General features: G+C 46.4%; 3 protein-coding genes across 5 annotated transcripts; all 3 read right to left on the minus strand.

The window, feature by feature from the left end:
* Positions 1–97: 97 nt before the first annotated feature.
* On the minus strand, positions 98–11875 carry Cad74A (Cadherin 74A). 3 transcript variants are annotated; one of them, NM_140716.2, is made up of 9 exons: positions 11706–11875; positions 10631–10937; positions 6131–6495; positions 4563–6060; positions 4239–4500; positions 2565–4179; positions 2200–2502; positions 989–2130; positions 98–928 (listed from the first exon to the last, which is right to left on the minus strand). In NM_140716.2, the coding sequence occupies exons 2-9, from the start codon at positions 10779–10781 to the stop codon at positions 802–804; spliced, it is 5463 nt and encodes a 1820-aa protein (NP_648973.1). In that variant the 5' UTR covers positions 10782–10937; positions 11706–11875; the 3' UTR covers positions 98–801. The 3 variants fall into 3 exon arrangements, with proteins under 3 accessions (NP_648973.1, NP_730261.1, NP_001246814.1); NM_168724.2 differs by having other exon boundaries at positions 11691–11875; NM_001259885.1 differs by having other exon boundaries at positions 10631–11208; positions 11691–11875.
* Positions 11876–12370: 495 nt separating this feature from the next.
* CG13728 (uncharacterized protein) lies at positions 12371–15073 on the minus strand. The gene is made up of 2 exons (NM_140717.4): positions 14865–15073; positions 12371–14665 (listed from the first exon to the last, which is right to left on the minus strand). The coding sequence occupies exons 1-2, from the start codon at positions 14976–14978 to the stop codon at positions 12518–12520; spliced, it is 2262 nt and encodes a 753-aa protein (NP_648974.3). The 5' UTR covers positions 14979–15073; the 3' UTR covers positions 12371–12517.
* Positions 15074–15980: 907 nt separating this feature from the next.
* CG13731 (uncharacterized protein) lies at positions 15981–21301 on the minus strand. Its single transcript, NM_168725.4, has 3 exons — positions 21090–21301; positions 18739–18807; positions 15981–18679 (listed from the first exon to the last, which is right to left on the minus strand). Exons 1-3 carry the CDS (start codon positions 21090–21092, stop codon positions 16373–16375), a joined length of 2379 nt encoding a protein of 792 aa, NP_730262.3. The 5' UTR covers positions 21093–21301; the 3' UTR covers positions 15981–16372.
* Positions 21302–25654: the final 4353 nt, after the last annotated feature.

A 25654-nucleotide genomic window follows, 5' to 3' on the forward strand; every position in this document is an offset into this window, starting at 1 on the left:
CGGTATTAAGGCCATTAGTGGGGATACGATTCATTTGCATATCACTTTACGCGGCAAAGCGTTGCGAGTAATGAGTAAAAGGTCGCGTTTTTTCGCACTTTTGTAGTTAATAGAATTTATTTGCACACATGTTCACATTGGACAAACTACTTAGTCGTATATAAATATATTTACTTAATAGCGAAAGCATATGCATTCTGTTTGAAAACGGGAGACTCATTTTCGGTCGACACGCACATGGCCTGACTTGGACTCCTGGTCGAGGATTGGATTGTGGAGCTGGAATTGGACGTCGTTTGGATCGATGTTTATACTGCACTTGTTCGGCATGTTATAGGCAAATAGACGATAAGATAAATATATAAAAAATAAATGCATTCCAGACCTGCCAAAGTGCCAAATGAAAACCAGCTAAATTCGCCAGGGAAACCAGCACTTCAGCACAAATGACACAAAGAACTGACTCGACTTAGGCTAACCATTTCAATTTAAAAATCCCTACGCTTTATACATTACTTTATATGTAAACACTATCCTAGAGGCTAATTGGTGCTACACGTACATTCTAGATCACGCGCATAGTATGCTTAAGCTTATGGTATATGGACTGATTTGGCATTCTATCGTCTACCAATCTCTGCCAGAAAGAAGTCCCGGTTCGCAATTGCCGAGCGGAGATCCTGGGAGATATGGGGATCTCCGCTGGTGCAAAGGGGGCTTGAGTCTTGGCCACTAGTCTACTAGGTTGGTTGGTGGTCAGTGGTTGAACCTGGACCTTCCCGTGCAGAAGATGAGCTGCGGCTACAAGGGCCCGTAGATGGGTTCGGAGTAGAGCACGGCGGGCATGGAGTAACTGTACGAGGTGGCTGTGTGCTCCGTGGGAGTGCGTAAACTTGCCTGAAGACTCCGCTTACTGTGCCGCTTTAGCCTGGAAAAGGTTAATAATGAGTTAAGAATATGGAAAAGGTCAAGGCCGTGTCAAACTTACTTTTTCTTCAAACAACAGGCTGTGCACAGGGAAACCAAGGCAGCCAGACCTATGAGGGCGGCCAGGAAAACCAGCCACGCTCCCGCCGAGGTCAGCATTCCCGCAAAAATAGCTGCTGCATGAGTCCTTCTCACCGAGCAGGATTCTACCTCACTGACCCCATAGGCGGCGTATATATCTATCAGTTCCTGTCGCAGCTGCTGTGAGTTCATCAGCTTCTGCATCTCGTTGAAGGATAAGGCAGCTCCATTCTTGAACATCTGGAAGCAGGAGCTGGTGGCAGTGAAGTCCAGACTCATGTCGGGCCTGGTGAAGACCTGTGTATCCAAGACATGCAACTCTAATCCCAGGGGCTTCAGTTTTTTCTGCAACTGCTCCTGGAACGGTCGGATATTGTGCTGGATCTCGTTTGGAGGTCGGGCGAAGACGAACTTAAGCAGCGACTTGTCCCGGATCACAAACACCTTGAGATTACTGTGGGCTTGCCGTTTGGGTTGTACTGAATTGTTGGCCATAACCCGCATTAAGAAGTAACCATCTACATAATCCGCGAATGAACCTCCAGTTCTCAGTTCCCCAGTTCGATTGTTCAAGGTGAAGAGATTATGTAAATTTCCAACGGCCAGACTACGACTTCGCTTATAGAACTGCGGCACAAAGGTCACGTTCTCAATGGAAAGACCAACGGGTGGGGCCTCAGCATCCGCATCGCTGGCTTTCAAAGTGGTCACCACAGTGTCGATAGGCACATTGATCCTGATACCCACAGTGGGATCTGGCTGCTCGAATTTCGGGAGGTTGTCGTCGATGTCCAATACTCGAACGTTAATTCGCAAATGTGAAAGATCCTGTCGATCATAGGGATCTCCAATGAACTTGTAGCCAGGTTCACCCAGTTTCAGACACTTAATCGTCAGAGTAAAGGACTCAACCTGCTCTCGGTCAATAGGTTTTTTGGTCTTAAGAATGGCCAGGCTTTCGTTATTTCGCTCTATCGTAAACAACTGTTCATTGTTTCCATCAATGATCACATAATCAATGGCCGCATTCTCGCCGAGATCCTCGTCCAAAGCGCTGAAGTTACCGACAATGGTGCCAGCCGGCTCCTCTTCTCTTACCGACATGCTCAACGGTCCTGCGTCCTTTAAAAGGAAAACCATTGTTGTCAGTTCTTATTCTTAATGTTCTTCTGAAACGCTTCTTTCACTTACAGCTTCTCTTGCGAATCGAGGTTCGTGGTCATCCACATCCAGAATGGCAATCTGAAGGATCCTCGTCGCCGACTGCTTGGGCTGTCCATTGTCACTCACTTCCAGCAGAATCCTGTACATGTCCTTCGTCTCCCGATCCATCGATTGCCTAGTGGTTATCAATCCTGAGTGAGCATCTATGACAAAGGCTTCGGCATCTGGAGTATCTGGCAAAATGCGATAAGTAATGGTTCCGGATGGGGTGCTTTCATCATCCGGATCGCTGGCAATGACTTGAAATACTGGAGCTCCAGTAACAGCATTCTGAAGTAAAGTAAAGTAAAGGTTATTTAAAAATCCTTTAAAGCTTATAAACAAATGCTCACCTCTGTGACATTCGCCATTTGTCCCACCCGAGGAGACAAAAAGTAGGGCACTCCATCATTGGCGCTCACATCCCCAATATATATCCTGACATCGGTGTCTGTGGACAAGGTGGGCTGTTTGGGCATCTGGTTGCCGTTGTCCTGGGCACGAACAATTAGTACATATGGATGTGCGCGGCCTTTGCCGGTAAGATTACGTCGGGTGGATATCAGACCACTCTTGGTATCGATCTTGAAAAGTCCATTGGCCTCACCCTCGTTAACCAATTCGTAGCGCACCTCGCCACCCAGACCCTCATCCGCATCTACGGCTTCCAGCTGGAGAACAAACGAGTCGATTTGCGCGTTTTCCGGAATCACGGTGCTATATTTCTTTTGAGTAAACTCCGGAGCGTTGTCGTTCACATCCAGTACCTCTATCTGCAGTTCCACTACACTTTGCTTGGCATCCGTGGGACGGCCAGGAGAATCCTCCGCCTTGATCTGCAGCTGAATCCTTGGTGTTCGCTCCCTATCGATGGTCTGCCCGCTGGCCACGATTATTTCCCCAGTTGTATTGTTAATATCGAACAGCATGGCGTGCTCGCCCTGCAGTGAGTAGATGATCTTGTGGTAGCCCAAACGCTCATCACGGGCGTTAAGAACCGCATCCTTATCCAAAGCTCTCACCCGGATCACTCGCTCCGGATGAGGCCTGTTCTCGATGATGGTGGCTTGATAGGAGTTCCGCTCGAAGCGTGGACTATTGTCATTCACATTCTCCACGGTGATATTAACTCGACTGACAGTGCTTCTTTGTCGATCGGCACTGTTAGCGCGAACTTGCAGCTCAAACTCCGGACCAGTATCACCCAAGGCTTCATAGTCCAGCCGCTTCTTGAGTATCACCTCTCCTGTTCGCTCTGCCACTTGGAAATAGTCCACCTGTTTGGGTTCTATCAACTCAAAACTGGTAATCGGCTGTCTGGTGACAGGATCTTCCGCCTGCAAAATGAAGAGCGCACTATCGATGGGCATTTCCTCCTTGATCTTTACATCGATTACGGGTCTTGAGCTAGTCCAGCCGGTATTCTTAAACACCGGATTGGTATCTTGGAAGGACTGCACGTAGACGGTTACTTCTGTGGTGTCCACCTGTCCCTCGGGATCCACCTCTGCATTGAGATCTCGCACACCGACGGTGAAGATTATGATGGCGGCCACATCGTGACGAAGCGTTCCATTGACAAAGATCTCACCACTTTGACTGTCCACTCGAAAGGCTTCCTGCAGTCGGTAGTTGCTCCGATTGGCTATGCTTACGCCTGCCTTTGTGGTGGCAGCAACAGGACCCACCATGCTGTACTCCAATTTTGAATTAAGATCCTTGTCGATTGCCTTCACGCGAAGGACACTCTCACCCACGGCTGTCCTCTCGGATACGTACGTCGCATAGCTGTTCTGCTCGAACTTGGGACGCTCGTCATTGATGTCCTTCACATTAACATAAACCGTAGTGGTGGCCGTTTCCGGGATAGGAGTTCCGGAGTCCACAGCGTTCACTATGATCTCAAAGCTGTTCATGTTTGAGTCGCGATCGATCCGGGCTTGTGGCGATACAGTGATTAAACCAGAACTGCAAAATAAATTGAAAATTGATAATAAATTGAAACTGATCATCTAGGTAATACTCACATCTCATCAATCTCAAAGTTGTCATTGGCCCCTACAATCCTGTAACGGAGTAGGCTGTCCAGACCATCGGGATCGTGGGCAGATACGGAGGTAACATTTGATCCTGCAGCGGCATTCTCAGGAATGGAGACTCGATAGCTGGGCGGGCCTATAATGGGTAGGTTCTCCATATTTTGGAAGTGTCCGCGGAAGATGGGCCGTTGATTACCGGAAATGCCGACGCGTACCAAAACGCGAGTGGTGTTGGACAAGGGAGGAATGCCTATGAAGATTATTCATAATTAATGATTATTTCCTTTTATAATTAATAAGCAAAAAACTCACCGAAATCAGTAGCCGAAACGACCAGTTCGTATTCACCCCTCTCCGTGTCCATTGATCGCGCTGCCTTCTGAATGACAATCTCGCCCGTATCCGGCTCGATCCGGAATACATTTCCAGCAATGCTGTTCTCGGACACAATGGAATACTTAACCCGTCCATTTCCTTGGGAAGGACCATCTGCATCGTGGGCACGAACAAAGAACTGGGGCTCAAAAAGGGCTGCACCTTCCCGAATAGTTCGACTATATTCCTTGCTTTCGAAGTTCGGATGATTGTCGTTCACATCGGTGACCCCGACGAACAAGTTGGCATTGGCCTCCCGCTGACCTCCATCGATGGCCACCACTGTCAGGCTGTAGCTACTTTGCTTTTCATAGTCCAGAGGTTTCAGCAGATAAACGCCTCCGGTTTCCGGATTTACATAGAAGTTGTCCGCACCGAAACCCTTGAGTACGTAGCGAACATGTCCAAATTCACCGGAATCCAAATCAGTGGCCTTTACGTGTCCGATTATCGCGTCCACAGGCAGGTTCTCAGCTGCCGTAAAACGATAGGTACCTTGGTCAAACACAGGTGCATTGTCATTGGCATCCAGCAGATGGATCTCGACCCGAGTCTTGGCCTTCTCCACGCCCTTCACGGAAGCCACAAGATCGAACTCAAATTTTCGAAGGTCAGGATCGACAACATCGTAATCCAATCGACTAGCATTCAATACTTTGACAACCACTGGTGTTCGGCCTTGAGATTCAGTCGGAGAAACTTCAAATACTCTGGCGGCATTGAACACATCTCTTAAAGAAAGCTCATAGCGACTGTTCTCTCCCATGTCGCGATCATCCACGAAGATCGAGAGTCCCGGCAATGGCATTCCATTTGCCAGATTCTCCGTTATGGAGACATTAAAGTGCGGCCCACTAAAGGTGGGCTGGTGATCGTCCACATCGGTGACCACGATGGTTACTCTTGTAAGCGAGTGCTCGGCGGGAATAGCTCCATCGATAAGTTCTGTGGCTCGTATGGAAAACACATACACCCCACCATTTTGGAGGATCTCAGCGTTCTCACGATCCAGTGGCTCTGATGTGGTTTGAAGTACTGCAGTTCCGTCTCGAGGATCTCCAAATGGTACAAGCTCAAAGTGCCCGAAGGGTTCATCTTCCAGAGATAGGAATATTTCCCTTGGTATGCCCACATCCCCATCTACTGCCTTCACCGTTAGAATGCTCACTCCGGCGGGAGTGTTTTCCGGTACCGTCGCGGAGTACGGAGCATTAGTAAAGATTGGCGGTTGATCCTGGATGTCGATCACATTGATCGAAATGGTGGCCAGGGAAGAGAGGCGGTTATCCAATGCACTGTCCGAGGCCGATATGGTCAAGATGTACGATGGACGACTTTCGAAATCCAGCTGTTGCTTCAGCGCCACTCGGGCTGTGTAGTTTCCATCAGATATTTTCACGGCCCGCACCTCAAATATGTCGCAAATGTCATTTTCCTGGAGTAGCAATGAATACAAAATAAGACATGTACGGGCTTACCATATATTTCACAAATATGTAACGTACCTCAAGACACTTCATCTGAACCTCAGAATTGATACCCTCATCCCGGTCGACGACCACAATGGGTGGCTCCACACTGAGCTCCGAACCCACGGGCAAGGATTCGCTAACACTGGCGGTGTATGGTCTGCCCAGGAAAGTCGGCTGGTTGTCATTGTAATCCCTTACAGGAATCACTCGCCTTTGGGAGACGGTATTGGGCTCTGTTCCGTAGATACCTTCGTCTGTGATGCTAATGATCACCTCGACGGTATCCTGGGTCTCTCGATCCAGCTCCTGGCGCAGGCGCACCACTCCCGTTTCCCGATCCACAGAGAAAACGGGTCCGCTGATACTGTACTTTAGGCGACCTCCTTCCGGGTCAGTTCCTGTAAAAGATACATATATAAAGATTTTAATTATCATTAAAAGAAGTTCAAGAATGAAGAAACTTATATTATAAGAATATAAACTTATTATATTATAAACTTATAATAAGAAAATAACCAAATAATAGCTTGACTTAATGTTACACTGTTTTAAAATGACGTTTATAGATCGGGAAAAACTTTTCTTACACAAAGTAATAAATCAGTAGCAAAATAAGATAACCATACGGATACTCTATTCATTAAGATACATAATCAATGATATGCTATGTGGAAAAAATAAGATTTAGTCCACATAATGATCCAACGAACGATCAATACATTTTCTGATTGTGTGTGGGACGCGTGTTTTGGACAGCCGGCAAAGTGCAACAAATTAGTTGGCGACGGTTGAGTCCCGGTGTTTGACACGCTTGCTGCTTTAATTACAGGTAATCCGAGCCAGCGTCATAGGCTGTCACTTCGGGAATTCGTTCAGTGGAGCCGCCGCCGTCGGTTTATGTAAAAGCGTGTGAAAAATGCTAATTCGGTTCCCACAACCTCCTGCGCCGCCGACTTTTCCAGTCGACTGCAGTTTTCCGGCCCGTCGGAACTGGGGCAACTAGTTAGTTGTGGGTCTAGCCCTAAGTGGATTGTGTCATTCCCCGGTAATTTCTCTTTCTCTATGCCCACAGAGTCTAATAACAGGAAATATATCTACAAGTATTTGGTTCGGGTAGCCGAAAAATTCCAGCTCGGGGGCAACACGAAATTACTTTAGAAATTCTACCAAAGCAATCATGGAGAAAAGAAAAGAAAGAAAACAAATGAACTCGGGGAGCTTACAAAAGAAAACAGAGACCAATAAACGGTCGGTCGGGAAAACCGCTTTTGGCAGACAGATTTTTCAAGTTTGCTTGGGGAGAACTCAACGTTGGGAGCGGGTTTGTGGTACACCGACAATTGCAGCACGACTACAAAAAAAAAAAAAAATAAGACACGGCCCAAAGCGGGAAGCAAACAGGCACAGCCGCTCCTCCATATAACCAAAAATAAAAAACATACATACCACAAGCGTTTCCCTGCCCCCAAGTACCCCGAACTTTATTGCTCTATCCCAATCCCAAACTCGATCCCCCAGCATTGGCGCGTGAGTGACCATTTTAACTTTTCAATGTACATAATCATTTTTTCCAGCTCACACTTACTCATACCACGTAGTCGTGGGGTCTGTGAACTAATTAACTGGGCTTAGATATAAAGACTTTAAGATATGCAATACTTACTTACAATACTTTAATTCTATCAATATTATTTTCGAATTTTATCATTCATTATTGAGAACCCACTTTATAAATGACAAAACGATAAACATCTGATATCCGCAAAATGGATCTAAAGTTACAAAATGCAACCGATCCCTTAGATACATAGGGTATCTCTAGATCAACCCCCTCCACTTCTCAATTCTGGCTCGTTTTCTCTTTATGAATTCTCATGTTCGATTCAAGTATGTGTCTGTATGTACATACGGTGTGTTTTTTAGGCAATTGGGGGGAAAGTGGAAAAGCTGAATGAGCACTGTAATTGCGGGTACGTGCGAGATGTGGAAAAGCTCTGCTACTTTTCACTTCGCCCAGCATGGATGCTTTCATGGAGGGGGAGGATGTAATTGTTGTGGTTACCATTGTTGCTGTTGATGCGGCAGAAATAATTTGTGATTTCATGCTTGACGGAGCGTATTTGTTAATATTTTGGTTATTATTACACATGGAACAGTGGATAAGCCGAAAGAAGCGAAAGAAACGCCCGCCATGTGCCAACATTCGTTTTACTCAGTGTTTTTGGTATGGTAAAATGTGTAATTAAGTGGGTATGAAAGGAAAACTCAAGCGGCTAACTGATCTGCAGCATTCCGTGCAATTAAATCCTCAAATTTCGACACCAGGAGGCAATCCCAGCGGATTTTTGGCTTATGCAACGATTGACACTCGGTATTGTCTGGCAATCTCGGATTATGTTGTGCCCGATATGGATTCAGCTCAGTTTCCCGGCTCACCGTTTAGGCCAAGCAATTTCCTTGGCCTGGTCAGTTTTTCCGTTTACTTTTTTCGGTGTCTACTAGAGGTTTTCCGCGACACTCTTGATTTCCAACGCACCCAGCCAGAGCAAACGTGTTTCGTATCTCACGGATACCGCTTGCAAAACTAACCAGTCTCCATCTGCATCCGAGTCTCGGCATCGGTTACATTTGCAGGCGGAGTCACTGGGCGAGCATCATCCAAGGCGATTTGGCACACGCTCGGCAACCAGTTAAGACAATGCCCCATCTGATTATGAAGTTGCCGTGGAGCAGCATCAAATTGCAGGCCCGAAGCCGCCGCAGCTGCAAATGTATCTCAATCTCTTAACTGGGCCTCTGTGTTAGGGTGTCATTTGCTTGAGGGGCAGGTGCAAACTAGATCTGCCTGTTCGATAACATAATTCAGGAGGAGTGGCTGGCCCGCCCGAAGTTTATTAAGTCTTAGTATTGCCAGAGATATAGGAAATCGACTCTCGATTGATTGCCACTCTCGTTCGGAGTAAAAGTGCTATTTTCATTCTCTATCTAATGGGCGCCATTAGCTTACCGCAATCTTCATTATCGTGGACTAACACTTATCGATGGTGCTACGCACAAACGTGTTCAAATGCATTTCCGCCTGCTCACCTATCAGATACATATGTCTTTGGCTGTCTTTGTTTGTTTTTGTTTGTCAATTGATTAGCAAACTGCATTCTCGGGCGAGCTAACTTCAAAAAAAAAAAAAAAACTAGAAACCAGAAACAGAAAATGAAAAAAATAAACAATAAAAACATGAATATCTTGTTGGCTTATCGAGCATTCTTGCAGATCCGCACTGCATATTTTAAGCCAAGTGGCATTATGCAATCGCGAATATATGCTTATATATCTGACGAATGCGAGATACGAGGGTGCTGAAAACGTGCGGCGACCACAAAAATCCAATACTCCGCACAAGGTTGACCCGAAGTAGGTGGCCCACCCAGACCAATGCGGTCCAAGAAATGAAAGTCACCACTGGTAATTTGAGTTATGATCAAAAGCTAAATTACAAAATTATTAGAGCCAGTTTTGGATGAATGCTTGCTTGAACCGAAGGGGAAATACCCTTCTGAATAGCCTATTTGGCCAAAAATGATTTAAGTGAAAGTAACGAAAGACAGAAAGAAAATTACTAAACGTTATTTTAATTATGCTTGTTAATTTAACCAACATCAAAATCAGAAATGCCAATCTTACTTGATCTTAATGGATAAAATTATTAGGTCATTTAAGAGGCAATTAATTTTATCACAATCAAAAATTATAAAAATGAGCGGCACTTTTTAAATACAATAAAAGGTATTTTTAGTATTCTTATGAAAATTTAATTGAACATTAGTTATATTATTAAAGACTTATCTCGTATGAGATGTCATTTTTGTTTAGTATTTAACTTTATTAAATTTTGCAGATTTGATTGTGCCAAAATCAAGTTGATTTATTTAGAGATTGGTAGTGAACTATTAAACAATTGTTCTCTTAAAGATAACAGATGAATCAGATAATAGGTTATTTGTTAATTAGACCAAGATCGACTGAGTCAGTAGCTTACTTTATCTACATAGTTTTCTTGTACGAAAGTAGACCATCTTAGCGATATTCTTTGCAGCTTATCTTATTCTATAATAGATATAATCTCAAATCTGAGTAAGTGTCTGTTCTATTAGGATTAATTTGTATATAAGTACTAAGATTAGATGCATGTGGCTTTTTAAATTCCCATAAAAATAGCCCATATATGTAGTTACTATTAATTCCAACTTCCCACACTAGGCCAGGTTTTGATCCATCTCTTTCTTTATTTTGGCCAAAACAAAACGAACTACTGGCAGTGAAAGGCATTGCCACAAACTGCGTGGGAATTGGGCTATGGGTGTTCATTGTCTTTTGCGATGCAATGAAAGCCGTGAAGCAATTCCGCATAAAATTATGAAACGTGACGGCCCCGTACTACACATGTTGATAAGATGTCGAGCATGCAATCTTGGCCAGAACTCCCCTCACCAAAATTAAAAAAAAAAAAAAAAAAGCGACCTGGTTGCAACTCACCTTTCAGCTGGAAGACGGGACTGCCGACGGGTGTGTTTTCCGAGAGGCTAAATCGGGACATGTCGCCCGTTCCGGGGACGAACTGCGGCGGTTGGTTGACCAGCTGGCCGGCGGTCAGGCTCAGAAAAAGTGGCAACAGCAGCGGCAACATGTTGCCGTTGCTAATATCAGTGCCGTTAGGTATCCGTATCCGTTAGGTCCGAGTTTCGATGTTGTTTACTCGAGTATTTGGCACATGTAGAACGACACAGTTTCGGTATAATTCAATCTCTTTGCTCTCTCACTCCGCTCCGCTCGCGTTCTTGGACTGGCCGAAATGCAAAACAAACTCTGGTTATTTATTGGGCTCGAAACAATGAGTTTTCAATGCTAGCCGCTGCACCGCCCCCAGTTGGCCTTGTCGCGGGTTGGCTCAAATGAATATGGGATTGGGCTGAGGCTTAGTTTGAGCTGATCTTGCAGAATTGCTTATCTTAGCCTTGCCGTTTGAACTTTTGCCAGCTCTCGATCGCATTCCACAAATGATGTGCAAAGCGAATGTGGGTATATGAAACCAAAAAGCGATGTTTCGACGAGATCTAAAAGAAATTTAGTAGCGAACAGAAGATTTCACTTTATGCACATGTGAAAAGTGGCACATGATGATGAGGCGGCTGCTGTTCGCCAGTTCCGATCATTGGGCACTTCTCGGCGATTGGCAAATGTGGCGATGATGGCTTTCTTTTGGTACCAACACCACACACCACGGATCGCAAGCAAAAGCAGGGGAATGTGCAAAAGCGGCTAAAACAAATAAACACAGGCAGCCGACTGGTTCAGGTATATAGTATAGTAGGTATCTATGGGTTCTTGTTTTGGCCAAAAAAGAACAGCAAATGGAGACCGAAATGGCGGAGAGGAAGAAGGAGAGAGCGTGGCGAAAAAGCAGGAAGTAAATGCAATTTGGGCGGTCGGCTTAGGGCAAGCAGTTCGGGCAAATAAACTATAATTAACACTAATGCGGAATGACCATTTCTGGTCAACTATTCCACGGTTATATTTTCGGTTTTGGCCAACGCACGCAAATAACACACACACTCGAAACCGCACAACGGATGACGCTAGGGTCCGAAACTTGATCTTGCGCCTTGCTGCTCTTGTTGTTTTTGCTGCTACGGATTGCTCTAAAGTATCTTGCGGATGCCGATTTGAGTCGAGTTACAAGCGCGACCACGTCTGTACGAAGCGACGCTCGCTTACCTTCTGGCCGGACTTACCTGTTGCTGCCCGTTCTTTCCAATGAGAGGCGCTCACAAAGACTCGGCTCGGAATACTGGTTTTCGGCTCTTGCCGGTTCTGTTTTGCTGCGGGTTTCGCGCACGCGCAATGGAATTGGCAATGAAAACTGGCAGTGAAGTTTGAAGCCCACTTTTGGGCTCACGAAAAAAGTATTTTCGGGATTCATTATTGCCTACCTTTTAAAGGGGTTCCTATTTACAATCCATAGCCCTGCTTTAATTTAATTTAATATGAAGCAAACTACAACATTTGTAATAAAAATTACATACAGAGATGTAAATTAACTTCATGATCCGATTAAAAATAAGCCTTAAGAATTTGTACAACTTGAACTACATTAAATTATGCGCTATCAATCTACATATTAGCAAAATCTATTCATTTTTTATCAACCCACTACCGAATAAATTAATTCTGATAAAATGCCAAAACATGATTTGAATAATAAGAATCGCGTCTGTTAATAGAAATTGAGATACCTTTATTAATAATATTATAAATACAAAACATTCAATTTAGCTATATTTCATTTAATTATTCAAGGTAAGTCCTTGCAATGCGGAACAGCTAGCCTTAACTTACTCTAAGTACAACTAGCGTAGTTAGTGGTTAGAGAGCATCGTCCACCTGGAACTGTATCAGATCCTCAACCGGAAAGCGGAAAAGCGAGGCGGTCTGGGCCTCCGCTGCCATCTGTTCGATATTGGCGCTCTTCGGATAACGATAGTGCTCATCCGCAGGTGTTTTCCTATATCGATAATCCTGCCGAATGCTGCCCAAGGCGGAATGATCTGGGAGCTCAGCCGCCACAATAGGATGCTCAAAGTCAATAAGCGGCAGGTGATCGCTGCGCGAAATGGTACTGGATCGATTTCCTGGCTGGGATTGCAGATGTTGCTGTTGTGTCGCTTCCTGTTGCTGTTGGGTTTGATTATGCGACGGATGGTGTTGCTGCTGCTGCGACGGATGGTGTTGCTGCTGCTGCTGTTGTTGCAGACCAGAGCCACTGCCATTGACTTCTTGTCTTGGTTCAATGGGACTGGGCGGATTGGGTGGCGGCAAGTCATTCGAGTTGATCATGTTGCGTTGCATGTTGTGATTGTAGAATGGATTGGTGGAGGCGCGAATCGTGGCAGTTGGTTTCTGCTTGGGGAACACGTTCAAGTGCACCATGATGGGGTTCGTTTGGCTATCCACTTGACTTTGACCCTGTCCGGAACTCTGTCCGTAAATGGGCTCCTCAGGATGCACGCTCTTCGGTGGCGGAAACTTGTGGGCCTGGTTGTGGTACAGAGCCTGCTGCTGACTGTATCTGGTAGCCTGGTCAGGGAAGACTACGGGCTGTTGGGTGGGGAACTTAAAGGGAGTCTGGTAAATGCCCTGACCCATGTGATACGCGGCAGCCGTGGTACCAGTCAATGCAGCAGGCGAGGGAAGGGCATAGTCCTGCTGAAATGGATGCCGCATCACAGAGGCAGGCCGCGAAGGCGGCAGCACAGGATATATGTCCAGATTGACCTTAAAAGGAACCCTTTTCAGATGCGGTTGCCGTGTGGCATTCAGCGTGACCACAGGCTGTGCAAAATGCTGGTGCACGAAGGGATCTGCCACAAAATGCTGCTGACTGCCATGCTCCAGTAGCTGTTGTTGCTGCTGTTGTTGCTGATGTTGTTGCTGCAGTTGCTGCTGAAGGTGCTGTTGTTGCTTCTTTTTCTTCTTTTTAGACAATGGTTTTCCGTTTCCCACTGGCTGCATGGCTAACAGATTTACATCCTGCGGTGAACGGGGCTTGTAAGGATACAGTTGATCGATGGCCACCCTTTGGTGGGGCATCACACCGGGATTATACCATGGCATTGGCATAGACATCATGGGGAACATGGGCATCGGTATGGTGAACTGCATCTGTTTCTTGTTGCGCTTGCCGCGAAAGAAGTTCCCTATTCCACTGGACTTGAAATTCTTGAACGTACCGGCGATGTGTAGACCCGTGGGCATCATCACCATTGGTGGCAGCTTACTGGGCGCTAAGCCTCCGATGTGCAGATGCTGCAGGATATCCTGGATGTTGTTAAGCTCGGGTCGACCCTCACCCTTAGTGAACTGTTCGGGCATCGGACCATCGTAGGGGAAGTGGAACGGCTTTGGCTTGAACTCATCCTGACCTCGAAGTGCTCGGGTTCCCGGCGTTTCGGAGTACTGCCTTCGTAGCAAACCCTTTGTGGGCGCCGGTGGCGGAGAGGGTGAGCCCAGGGACAATTGCATATCCTGGGTGGTGAGGCGCGGGGGGCGTGGCATCTGATCTCGCAGCAACCCCCTCAGTGGCGTCATGGTCGCCGATCGCTTGGGCAGGCGCTCGTAAACATGGGCGTCGTCCGTTTCGTGCGAAGATGTTGCGTGTTGCTGCCGTTGCGCTTTCGTGCGCCACGTCCCGTAGATGGGTGCAATGTTGCTATCGGCACGCTCCAATAAGTAGGCGGTTTCCCCAGCAGCTCCCTGCGTCGCCTGCATCTGTTGCAGATGCAGCTGCAGTTGCTGTTGCTGCTGGCGCAGGTACTGTTGCTGCTGCTCGTGCTGCAGTTGCTGCAGCTTGGCCCGCATCTTCTCGATGTCGCTGTCGCTGTCCGAGGGCTCGATCTCCGTGGTGGCCTGGGATGGCTCGTCTGCTGAGGACTCAATGTCGTTCAGAGATTGCTGCTGCTGGTGCTGCTGATAAAGAGTGGCTGCGGAGGCGACCTTCACTACCATGAGAGACATCTGCGGGTACACACAAAATGAAATCAAAGATAAGAGATAATTGGGAGATGTACAATTACGGCCCCCTTTCCTCATGTCTAGATTTTCGCGTAATTGTTACTCAAAATATGTAAACAACAAACAAAAATTGTCCAATTACACTGTACTGCGTAATAAAAAAAAAACCCTTTTGTATAAGAGGTTCGAATCCTCAACTCACTATTGTGTACACCAGGATCAGGCCCATAATCCACCGCCTGCCTTTAGTCCAGCAAGGATCCAGTCGCGTTCGAGTGTCCCGTTGTCCTTGACCGACTGCCGACTGCATGAACATCTTTCCGGGATCTGCTGCTCGAACCACTCGGCTTGCCTATCGCTTGATGAATGTGGGCCTGAGCTTCTGCCTCATCGCGGATCGCAACGATGACTGATTGCAACTGGGAGCTGGCGGCGCCTAAAAAGCGTCGGTTATATCGGCCCAAGTGCAACAGCTTAATTAGAAAGTTTAATAGAGTTTGGCTGCGAAAGCAAAACAGCAAGCTACAGACAGATAAATAAATTAATTGCTCAGGCGAATTCGTGCTCCCAGGCAAGTGGAAAAGAAAGAGATATTAAAAAACGCATTGACCATGAAAATCTGAAGATAGCTGCGAAGTAACTAGAAATATCTTCGGGGCGTGATGAAACCGAAGTGGTTATGCACTCACGAAGGAGCTGACTAGCCATAGCTCTAATTTTGTATATAAGTGAAATACTTTTTAAAAAGGGAAATGATAACATTTAGTGATAATCAATAATTATATTAAAAAAATCGATTCAATATTTTAAAAGTCATAAGTTCAAATCACATTTTAACTATATCTCAAATTTGACATTTAATTATAACCTAAGGTTAAATTATTTCATATTTCATGAAAATATACATCGCTCATAGTAAACATACATGTATTTAAATACCTACTCATACGAACTTTTCAAACCTATTAACTAAGCTAACGTGTTTCACATCCATAACTTAAATTAGTAGAGACCAGAAGTGGAGGTCAAGGTTAACTGCCTAACCTGCACTTTGGGCGCTTTATGACTTGCAAGCAACGATCTCCTTTGCATAGTCGTTAAAACCGACTTTTAAGATAACTCCCAAAAGAGGAGGAACCCACGAGACCAACCAGACCACAAAATCTCCCGGACATGGCTTGATCCCATTTCCCGGTTAGGAGTGAAAAAGAAAATATGTTATTATTGTTTGGGTTTCAAACATCGCACATAACATAACAGGACCGCATGTAATTTCCGCTTCCCAAAAACAGATGAAAAAAATGCTTGTAAATATTCGAAAAACTTATTTTATTGTTCAGGTTTCAGCGATCCGAATTAAAAGTTTATTTAATCGTAATATAGAGCTATATAGTCTTGAGCTGGCGTCCGTCACAGACGACGGCCGCCCATCGATTGTAGAATAGTGATAGAACATAGCAAGAGTTGGATAGACTGTTAGCTGTACAATTGGGGCACTCATTTACAATGATCCCTAGCTGTATGAGTATGCGATTCATTAATTACAAAAATAAAATAAAAACAAACAAATGTCGTCCTTGCAGGCGCACCAGTGGCGCCCTCTAGCACCGCTGGCGCCGGATCGTGTAAAGTTAGACTGTACGAGAATTGACTAGATCAATCTAGCCCTAGACGATGGCCCTATCCCTAATCACATCTGGATCTCTAGATCTAGAAGTTGAAGGGGATGCTGGGCACGGGGTACTGGTAGCCCTGGTGCTTGGTGGGTGCGGGTGGGACGTAGACTGTGGTGCGCTGCGTAGGGGGTGGCACGTACACGGTGGTGCGCACTGTTGGTGGTGGCACGTACACGGTGGTCCTACGAGTGGGTGGTGGAGGAGGTCGGGTGGTGCGCACAACAGTGACGGGGGGCAGGTAGGTGGTTGGTGGCTTAGTTGGTGGCCGAGTGGGTGGTGGAGGAGGGCGGGTGGTGCGCACAGTTGGGGGAGGCAGGTAGGTGGTTGGTGGCTTAGTTGGGGGCCTCGTGGGTGGAAGAGTTGGCCGAGGAGTGGTACGAACGGTGGTGCGAACGGTGACCGGTGGCAGAGGCTTGTTGGTGGGTGGCAGGTAAGTAGGAGCCGGGGTTGTCAAACGACGAGTGGTGGGTGGGTAGGTTGGTGGCCGGGTTGGTGGGCGAGTTGGTGGTGGGGTGGCACGGGTGGTGCGCACGGTAACGGGAGGCAAGTAAGTGGTTGGTGGCTTAGTTGGTGGCCGAGTGGGTGGTGGAGGAGGGCGGGTGGTGCGCACAGTTGGGGGTGGCAGGTAAGTGGTTGGTGGGCGAGTTGGTGGCTTGGTAGGAGGCAGAGTTGGCCGAGGAGTGGTACGAACGGTGGTGCGAACGGTGACCGGTGGCAGAGGCTTGTTGGTGGGTGGCAGGTAAGTAGGAGCCGGGGTTGTTAAACGACGAGTGGTGGGTGGGTAGGTTGGTGGCCGGGTTGGTGGGCGAGTTGGTGGTGGGGTGGCACGGGTGGTGCGCACGGTAACGGGAGGCAAGTAAGTGGTTGGTGGCTTAGTTGGTGGACGAGTGGGTGGTGGAGGAGGGCGGGTGGTGCGCACACTTGGGGGTGGCAAGTAAGTGGTTGGTGGGCGAGTTGGTGGCTTGGTAGGAGGCAAAGTTGGACGAGGAGTGGTACGAACAGTTGTGCGCACGGTGACTGGTGGCAGTGGTTTGTTGGTGGGAGGCAGGTAGGTAGGAGCTGGAGTCGATGCACGGGTTGGTGGTGGTGGTGGCCTAGTTGGAGGAGGGGTTGGGGGGCGAGTTGGGGGACGAGTTGGTGGTGGGGTGGCACGGGTGGTGCGCACGGTAACGGGAGGCAAGTAAGTGGTTGGTGGCTTAGTTGGTGGACGAGTGGGTGGTGGAGGAGGGCGGGTGGTGCGCACAGTTGGGGGTGGCAGGTAAGTGGTTGGTGGGCGAGTTGGTGGCTTGGTAGGAGGCAAAGTTGGACGAGGAGTGGTACGAACGGTGGTGCGAACGGTGACCGGTGGCAGAGGCTTGTTGGTGGGTGGCAAGTAAGTAGGAGCCGGAGTGGTCAGACGACGAGTGGTCGGTGGGTAGGTTGGTGGCCGGGTTGGTGGGCGAGTTGGTGGGGGGGTGGCACGGGTGGTGCGCACGGTAACGGGAGGCAAGTAAGTGGTTGGTGGCTTAGTTGGTGGCCGAGTGGGTGGTGGAGGAGGGCGGGTGGTGCGCACAGTTGGGGGTGGCAGATAAGTGGTTGGTGGGCGAGTTGGTGGCTTGGTAGGAGGAGGAGTTGGACGAGGAGTGGTGCGAACAGTGGTGCGCACGGTGACTGGTGGCAGTGGTTTGTTGGTGGGAGGCAGGTAGGTAGGAGCTGGAGTCGATGCACGGGTCGGTGGTGGTGGTGGCCTCGTTGGTGGTGGTGTTGGACGACGAGTGGTCACTGGTGGCGGTGGCTTGTTGGTGGGTGGCAAGTAGGTTGCTGGAGGACGAGTGGTTGGTGGCTTAGTTGGGGGCCTCGTTGGTGGAGGAGTCCTTGGTGGTGGTGGTGGAGGAGGCAGGCGGGTGGTCACTGGTGGCAGTGGCTTGTTGGTGGGTGGCAGATAGGTTGCTGGAGGACGAGTGGTTGGTGGCCTAGTTGGCGGCCTCGTTGGTGGAGGAGTCCTTGGTGATGGTGGTGGAGGAGGCAGACGGGTGGTCACTGGTGGCAGTGGCTTGTTGGTGGGTGGCAGGTAGGTTGCCGGAGGACGAGTGGTTGGTGGCCTAGTTGGGGGCCTCGTTGGGGGAGGAGTCCTTGGTGGTGGTGGTGGTGGAGGAAGACGGGTGGTCACTGGTGGCAGTGGCTTGTTGGTGGGCGGCAGGTAGGTTGGTGGTGGCGTGGGAGGCCTGGTGGGTGGCCTGGTGGGTGGCCTAGTAGGAGGGCGCGTTGGCGGCCTTGTTGGCGGCTGTGTGGTGCGGACGGGCAGATCGAATGGAACATCGGGAGGGGGGTAGAAGTATCCCTCGGCGGCACGAGTCTTGCGCTGTAAAAAGTGGCTTGTAAGTTCCTGTTGGCAGGGAATCGTCAGATTTCCGCACTTACCTCATGGTTATCGGCCGATGCGGTGGCCACAGCCACAACGCAAAGCGCCAAGACGAACAGTGCACTTCTCTGTGGGGAAGGAACGAAAAACACAGCCTGATTAGTGATGCTACATATTGATGGACTTCGATGGTGTCGCCGTACAGAGGTGCTCAGACTAACGACTGGCTCTAACAACCTGATTGCGACTAATTGATCGCCTTCTAGGCTAATCGCCTATTCACGCTTCGTGGCAACTTGGTCGGGGTCGGAGGAGGCAAGGCAACTCCGCTGGCCTGCAGTTCAAAACTGTGGTAAAGTTCAGCCAACAAACAGCCAAGCTGGCGAATCGATTTACCATAATGCATTGAAAATCACCCGAAATGCTAACGCAGACATTCAACTTTGACGGGCATTAGCATCTCTAGGTCAGTCCCCTCCCCCGGAGCTATGTATGTAAATATCGCAGATTGACGCGATTGATACATAATGCCCATGCAAATGCGGAGCGACACAACAGATCCGAAGCTCAATGGGGATCCGAGGAAGTAGCCCCTGAATTATGGCTTCCGACGATGCTGTCAGCGGGTTTATTTGCATTTGTCGCTGGAGTTTCGGCAAGGTCATTGTTAGTTAATGAAAGTGCTCGTCGATGGCCGCAGATGGCCAGTGTCGATGAGCTCAATTAATTGGCTGACGGAGAATTTTCGGGGGCTATAAAAATAGCCGATTATGAAAGAAACCGGCCCGGATCCGGGCCCCAAACTCCAGACCAGTTCTAGCCATGATTATATAATAATCAGCAAAGACTGGCCATAAAACTAGTGAGAAAACGCAAAATTAGCATACGCATCTGGCATGCGAAGAATAGTAAGCCCCGGTTGTCATTTATAACCAAATCTGTTAGATTTTAAGCCATACCTCCAAAATCGACTGGGTCCAGTTTCATTTATTTTTTTTGTTGGTTTCTGATTGTTTGCTAATTTCAAAAATATTTGATCTTTGTATGTAAATGATTTTAAATAATTTATGCTAATGAACCTAAAATTTTTGCTGTTCTAACTTGTTTTAAATATCAGCCACAATTGAGCTGAGGATATCGAGAACCAAATCGGGTTTGACTTATGGCGGGTGGTGCTTAAAGGTTAGAAAGTGAAAGGACTTGGAGAGATATTTGCAGGGGCAAACCGATTCCCTCGACTGTTCAGTGAGCTAATTGGCAGCTAATTAATCTGATTCACACCGCCTCGAGGGCAGAGCCCCAATGCCAAGACTTTTGGGGCAACTTTATTTTTCCGAAACTGTGAGAGATTTGGGTGAATTAAAGTCTGGGGAAAAGATCAGTCGGCCCTTTAACAAATGAAATCTTCTTTGGCAACAATGATGGTGATTAATGGACGTCTATTCAATGGCAACGTCAAGAATCTAACTTAAGGCAACGTTTTTATGGCTATTTACCTAAATACGCCAATCGCAAATTGCGACTAGCAAATGTCAGAAGCAAAAGCGAAAATTATGGAAAAAAAAACAAGTTTTAATTTCATCTTCAGCCATGTCAATGCTGACATAGAAACTGCCGCCACATGGCAGAATGCACATGCAGCTGGTCCATCCTAATGACTTAATACGCAAATTGCGGATCGCGCCAAGGCGATTTGCTCTGTGGGCGGCCAACACGGCGTATGCGTAACATTGCACTCGATGCCACTTGCTCAATTTCTACATGGCTTAAATGTCAACCGCCATCTGGTCAACTCTTAACTCGCGATGATAGCCCGGGTCCAGAGCTGGACCCTCGACAAAATGTGAAATGCAAATAGATGGCGATTGAATTGGAACTGCAGTCGGTGTTGGCAATTTATTTGCTATTTCTTCTTGTTTGCGATGCTTGGGTATGCACAGAGAAAAATCGGAATGATTTTGAATGAACTTAAAGGCCCTATCTTATCTTATAACCCTTTTTTATGATTGTATCCCTATAAAATTGTAGAACATGCTTTTTTAGTATCCTTTTATACAAGTTCGGATTAATAAATTTCTGAAGATCTAGCGCTAAATAGCTGACACATTATTTTAACACAAGAAATGTTTTAATTTAAAATTAAAGTTTGAATACAAATATCATTGAAAATTCGTATTCGTTCAATTATTTTCTGTACTGTCACAAGCCCAAACTATAAAACGTGGAAACTCCCTAAATATTTTGGACCAACAAAACTGATACTTTTTATCTTCATCTGCACTGCTTTTCCTTTGCGAAATGTCTGTCTTGTTTGTCTTCACACCGAGGGACACTTGTTTCGTTATTTTGCACTTTGCACACGATCATTGTTCGTTTTGGTTTAGATTGGATTGGAACTGGGTTCGGTTACCATGGTGTACACTTTCGGACTGCTACAAACGGCAGTTGCGGTAATCCCGGGTGCGTAGGTAATCCTAGGCGGTGTGCGTGAATAATCCTTGCGGACGGTACTGTGAGGATCGGAAAGGAGAAGACGCGACCGATCGTATCAAATTCAATGGACGATTGAATTTGATCGATGCCAAGCTAAGTTGGTTTAACTTCTAGGTCGAGTGTGGAATACCAACTAAAGCATCAAAACTTGTAGATTTTCTATATATACTCGGACCCAGCATCTGCCCACTTGGGCAGCGGCGTCGGCAGAGGCATCTTCACCTGGGCGACAGCTGTTAACACACGGCCAAAAGCCGAAATCGAAAGCGTTTTGGCCAGATGAAGATGAGCCGAATACGAAGTCTCTGCCGCTGCTGATGCCTCAGCCTTCGTCGACAGCGACGCCGACAGCTGAATGCTGACCAGAAAGCCAACCAGTCTCGGTTGTTTGATGTTTGTGAGTTAACAGCCAGATAACATGGCTAAGACAAAAAGGCAGCCAAATTAAGGCCCAGCAATTATGGCAGAAGAGCAACTAAGCCAGACGCACCATCCGGCCATCCGACCATCCATCCACCAACGCCTGCTCTTGTTGGCATTTCTATTTAGCCAACTCCGATGGCTGGCAAATATGCTCGTACTTTTGGCAGAAGTCTGCGGCGAGTGTTAAACACGTTGTCGTGCAGCATTTAATTTGGTAAATGGGTCCGAGCCACCGAATTTCATCAATCGATGAGACAAGCCGAAGCTGGCTCGACGATCGAGAGCCAAGTCAAGGCTCCCAACGAAGCTTGCCAAGGCAAATAAGGCCGAGAAGATCAGGCGTTGGCTAATGGCACTTACCCCTCGGATCAGGCCTAAATGCAGTTGGAGTTGCGAGTCGATGTTGGAGTTGGAGTCGGCCAATTGAACATGAACCGGTTGACTTGGCCAAAAATGCGTGTGCCCGGGGGTCAGCAGATGGCAGCCGGAGTTGAATGTTAAGGTAGGCTCAGCTCGGCTCAGCTCATCTCTGACTCCGTGTCAGCCGAGTGACCTTTAAACGCACACTCGAAGATCTCGATGATCGGTGATCGGTGATCGGTGTTCAGTGCTGCATTCTTCGAGCGACTCCCAAACGGGTTTCGGCATTTGTCATCGCCTGCATTTCGCCAGTTTAATAACTAGAATTTATTTATTCGCAAGCAGTCACGTCTTGATTTTAATGAACCAATCAGAGTGACACCCACTGGCCACGCGCAGTCATGAGCGGGCCCAAAATAGATGTGACTTTGAACTCTTTCGGCCCAAAGGTGCGTGGTCACTGGGTAGTCAGGGTCTAGATAAAACGGCGGAACAACACCCAGAGGAAGTGCAGCCGAACGGAAGTCACCCCTGCGGCCATCAGACGCCACTTAGAGCCACATTAATTCTTGTCTTTTATTACATAATTGCTGGCTAACTTATTCGGGTCATAACTTGCTTCGCACATCTTCACAAAGGCAATGACACTTGGCGGCGACTGCTGACATTTCAAATTTGTCATTGCGGATAACTGAAGCGACTGAATTGTTTTTATTATTTTTTTCTTTTTTAGTTTTTGGCTCATCGAATGCTTCTTGACTGCCGGCTAGAGGAAAAGCCTTTTTTTGTCACCTCATCCGACATTGCAACAGACGATTATTCAACTTCCATACCGAGTGTCTGATAATTTGCTGCCTCAAATTTTGGACTCCACTGAAGGACGTTAGCGGTTTTCGAATCAAACAAGACCGTCGCTTGAGCCTGTTCTAAACCGCATTCTAGACAGGTTGCTATTTGGATAATTTAAAAATATATTTGTTAATCTAGGGAAGTTTCAGAGCTCGTATGTGAATTGTTATGAGCCTTTGTCTTCGGGCGCGGAAATCATAATATCTAGTTTTTCATTATGTTTTATCAGAATGGAGATCTTGTCTTGGCGCTATTTCCGAACATTATTTTGTATAAATGGGATTTTTAGTCATCAAAAACAAAACGAGAAGCGAGATAAACAAATCTTAAATCATAAAACTAACTACACTCTTTTTCTGGTAAATACAAAAAAAAAAATCGTCACAAAGAACCATATTCTGCAGATGCAAATTTTTTGTAACACAATTAAATATTATATAAATCATGTTGAAACTGCTGAGTAGATTAATTGTATTCTTAAATGCCTCGACGCTTGTTTTTAAAGACGTGTACCCATTCAGGTAGACAATTAATATTACTTATCTAATCCTAGAGCAAATTAAATACCCTCACGCACCGGCCATTAAAATTGAAATCAAGTCTCTTGGCCAGCAACTCGAAAAACTCAACCGCAAATCGGCTAATAAAAAGTGTTCGCCGAAGAATAGAAAACCGAGAAGAAGATGTCGCCACTGAATATTTATAAGAAGGCCGATGACTCTCTACCCACCCAGAAGATTCACGCATCTTTGAATGGATAAAGAAGCGTCTCAGAGTGCGTGGATATTCAAATTTCGCGGATCTTGTCTTGGAGAGAATCATATAAATTTCCGAGTCAAATGTCACGTCACCTGCGTCAGCGGTTGGCAGAGAAGGGAGCACCGAAAGATTGTTAATTGTGCTTATGATTTATGCAAATTTGTCCCAATACATAACGCGAATCTCTGGTAACTTCTACATGGCTTCACTCAAGGCGGACTATATTGTTTTCTGCTTAAGATTTATACTTATGTAAATCCGCCAGCTAAACAGACGCCCAACCCGACTAACTAGTTTGCCACATTGTTTCGCTTTTTTGTGCTCAGTTTGAAATTTGGATTCGAGTTCTGGTCTAGGAAGTGGAATTACCAAAGGTTTTATAAAAGGTTCGAACTGGATTTTACAACACAGCAACTTTGAAATGGAAAGTTCTTAGTAGGAAAAATTTTTACCAATTTTTAGAAGTTCCTGAAACCCAAGTCCAAAATATCTTTAAATTAGAGAGTTGGAAAGTCTTGATTAAAATATAATTGAGTCCTTAAATCCTTCTATAATAATACTCTTAAGTATGTATATACAACGAAATAGACGACAATTACGTATTAAACTGAACTATATTCGGGTTATTTCGCCCTTGAATAAAAGACATATTTCATTCATTGACTCAATTAATCAGGCTGACAAAATGTATTCGAATATCGATTAAGTCTTTTAACCATATCTAGATGGGCTGAATGCAAATAAATAAAGCCTGACTTATCGACCACTGATCTGTGAAACATTCACCTTAATTTGATTCGGATCGGCCAGAAAGACCTAATTAATTCTTTCAACAAGTTGTCGCTCGCCTTTGTTCAAACAATAAAAAGTACAGTTAGAAGAATTCAAAACAGAAATACCGACCGTAAATTTATGAATATGATTTGGCAAAATGTAAAATGTTTGCGATGCGAGTGAATAATTGTTAGCAATCGCATAGACAACTTGTTAACGGCATTTAGTTAATGGATATTCCAAGTCTACGAATACGATGAATAAATGATGTTTGATATTCATTTAAAATCTGTGAAATTTACTTGAAACAAAAAGCTGCAAATTATAAACGGTGCGGCGAGAGAAGTAAAAAAAAAAGAAAAATACGTGTTTTTCCCCTGCGAAAGACCCAGAAACAACAAAAATATTAATAAGCCTTATCAAGGACACCGGCAGGCGAGCGTTAACCAGTTTTTGACCAGCAATTTATGGGCCACAATTGCGGGCCATTGCCATTGGGATCCTTGCCGCACCGCATAAAACACACAGACCATTTTTTGGGAACCGCTGAGGGTCACCGCGCTGGGAACTGTGGGACGAACAGGTAGCCAGCATCCATGAGAACCGGTTACACAGAATCTGTGCTTCGACCATTACATAACCGAGTGACCCTTGAAAGTTTAACCAACTCGACTCGACTGACTGGCCTTTTAAAGCGAAAGTGTCGGGCTTGAACAGAATTTACAAGATCTGCGGACCGCTATCATCAATCATGCAAGGACTACAGAATTGAGCCTATTGTTCACTTAAGGCGACACCCCGTCTCGAGATCAAGTTCAGCTCGAGACCCCATGCTACGTGGGTCACAAAAAACGGAAGGTGCTTGAAATGGAGCTTGAGATGATGGCTCACATCGAGACCTGATTAATGGCCAACTCAAGAGAGCACTTCACGTCACCCCTTTACCCATCTCTGGTGCCAAATTAGCCTACTTGGGTCAGTGGCAATCGGATACAAGCACTCAACACGTTACTCCCCTCGTCGGAGGCACAAACATTTTGGAGCGCAAATAAAACAGAAACTAGAGCACTCAGAGTCACACGCGTCGACGGCCACAAGGCTGTTTAGGACCGAAATTGAACTCAAAATTAAATATACACAAATGAGATACATATAATGTATGAATTGGAGCTACAGATCAGGCTTAAGGCTTTGACGTGGATGTGTAAATTCTACACGGTCTGCCCAAATAAAAACAACGAGCCAAAATTTTAATCTCGAATAAAATTCATTTGTTTTAGCCCCGGGATCTGGACAACTGGTTATATCGCCTCATTT

Source organism: Drosophila melanogaster, chromosome 3L (assembly GCF_000001215.4).
Source record: "Drosophila melanogaster chromosome 3L".
Classification (NCBI taxonomy): domain Eukaryota; kingdom Metazoa; phylum Arthropoda; class Insecta; order Diptera; family Drosophilidae; genus Drosophila; species Drosophila melanogaster.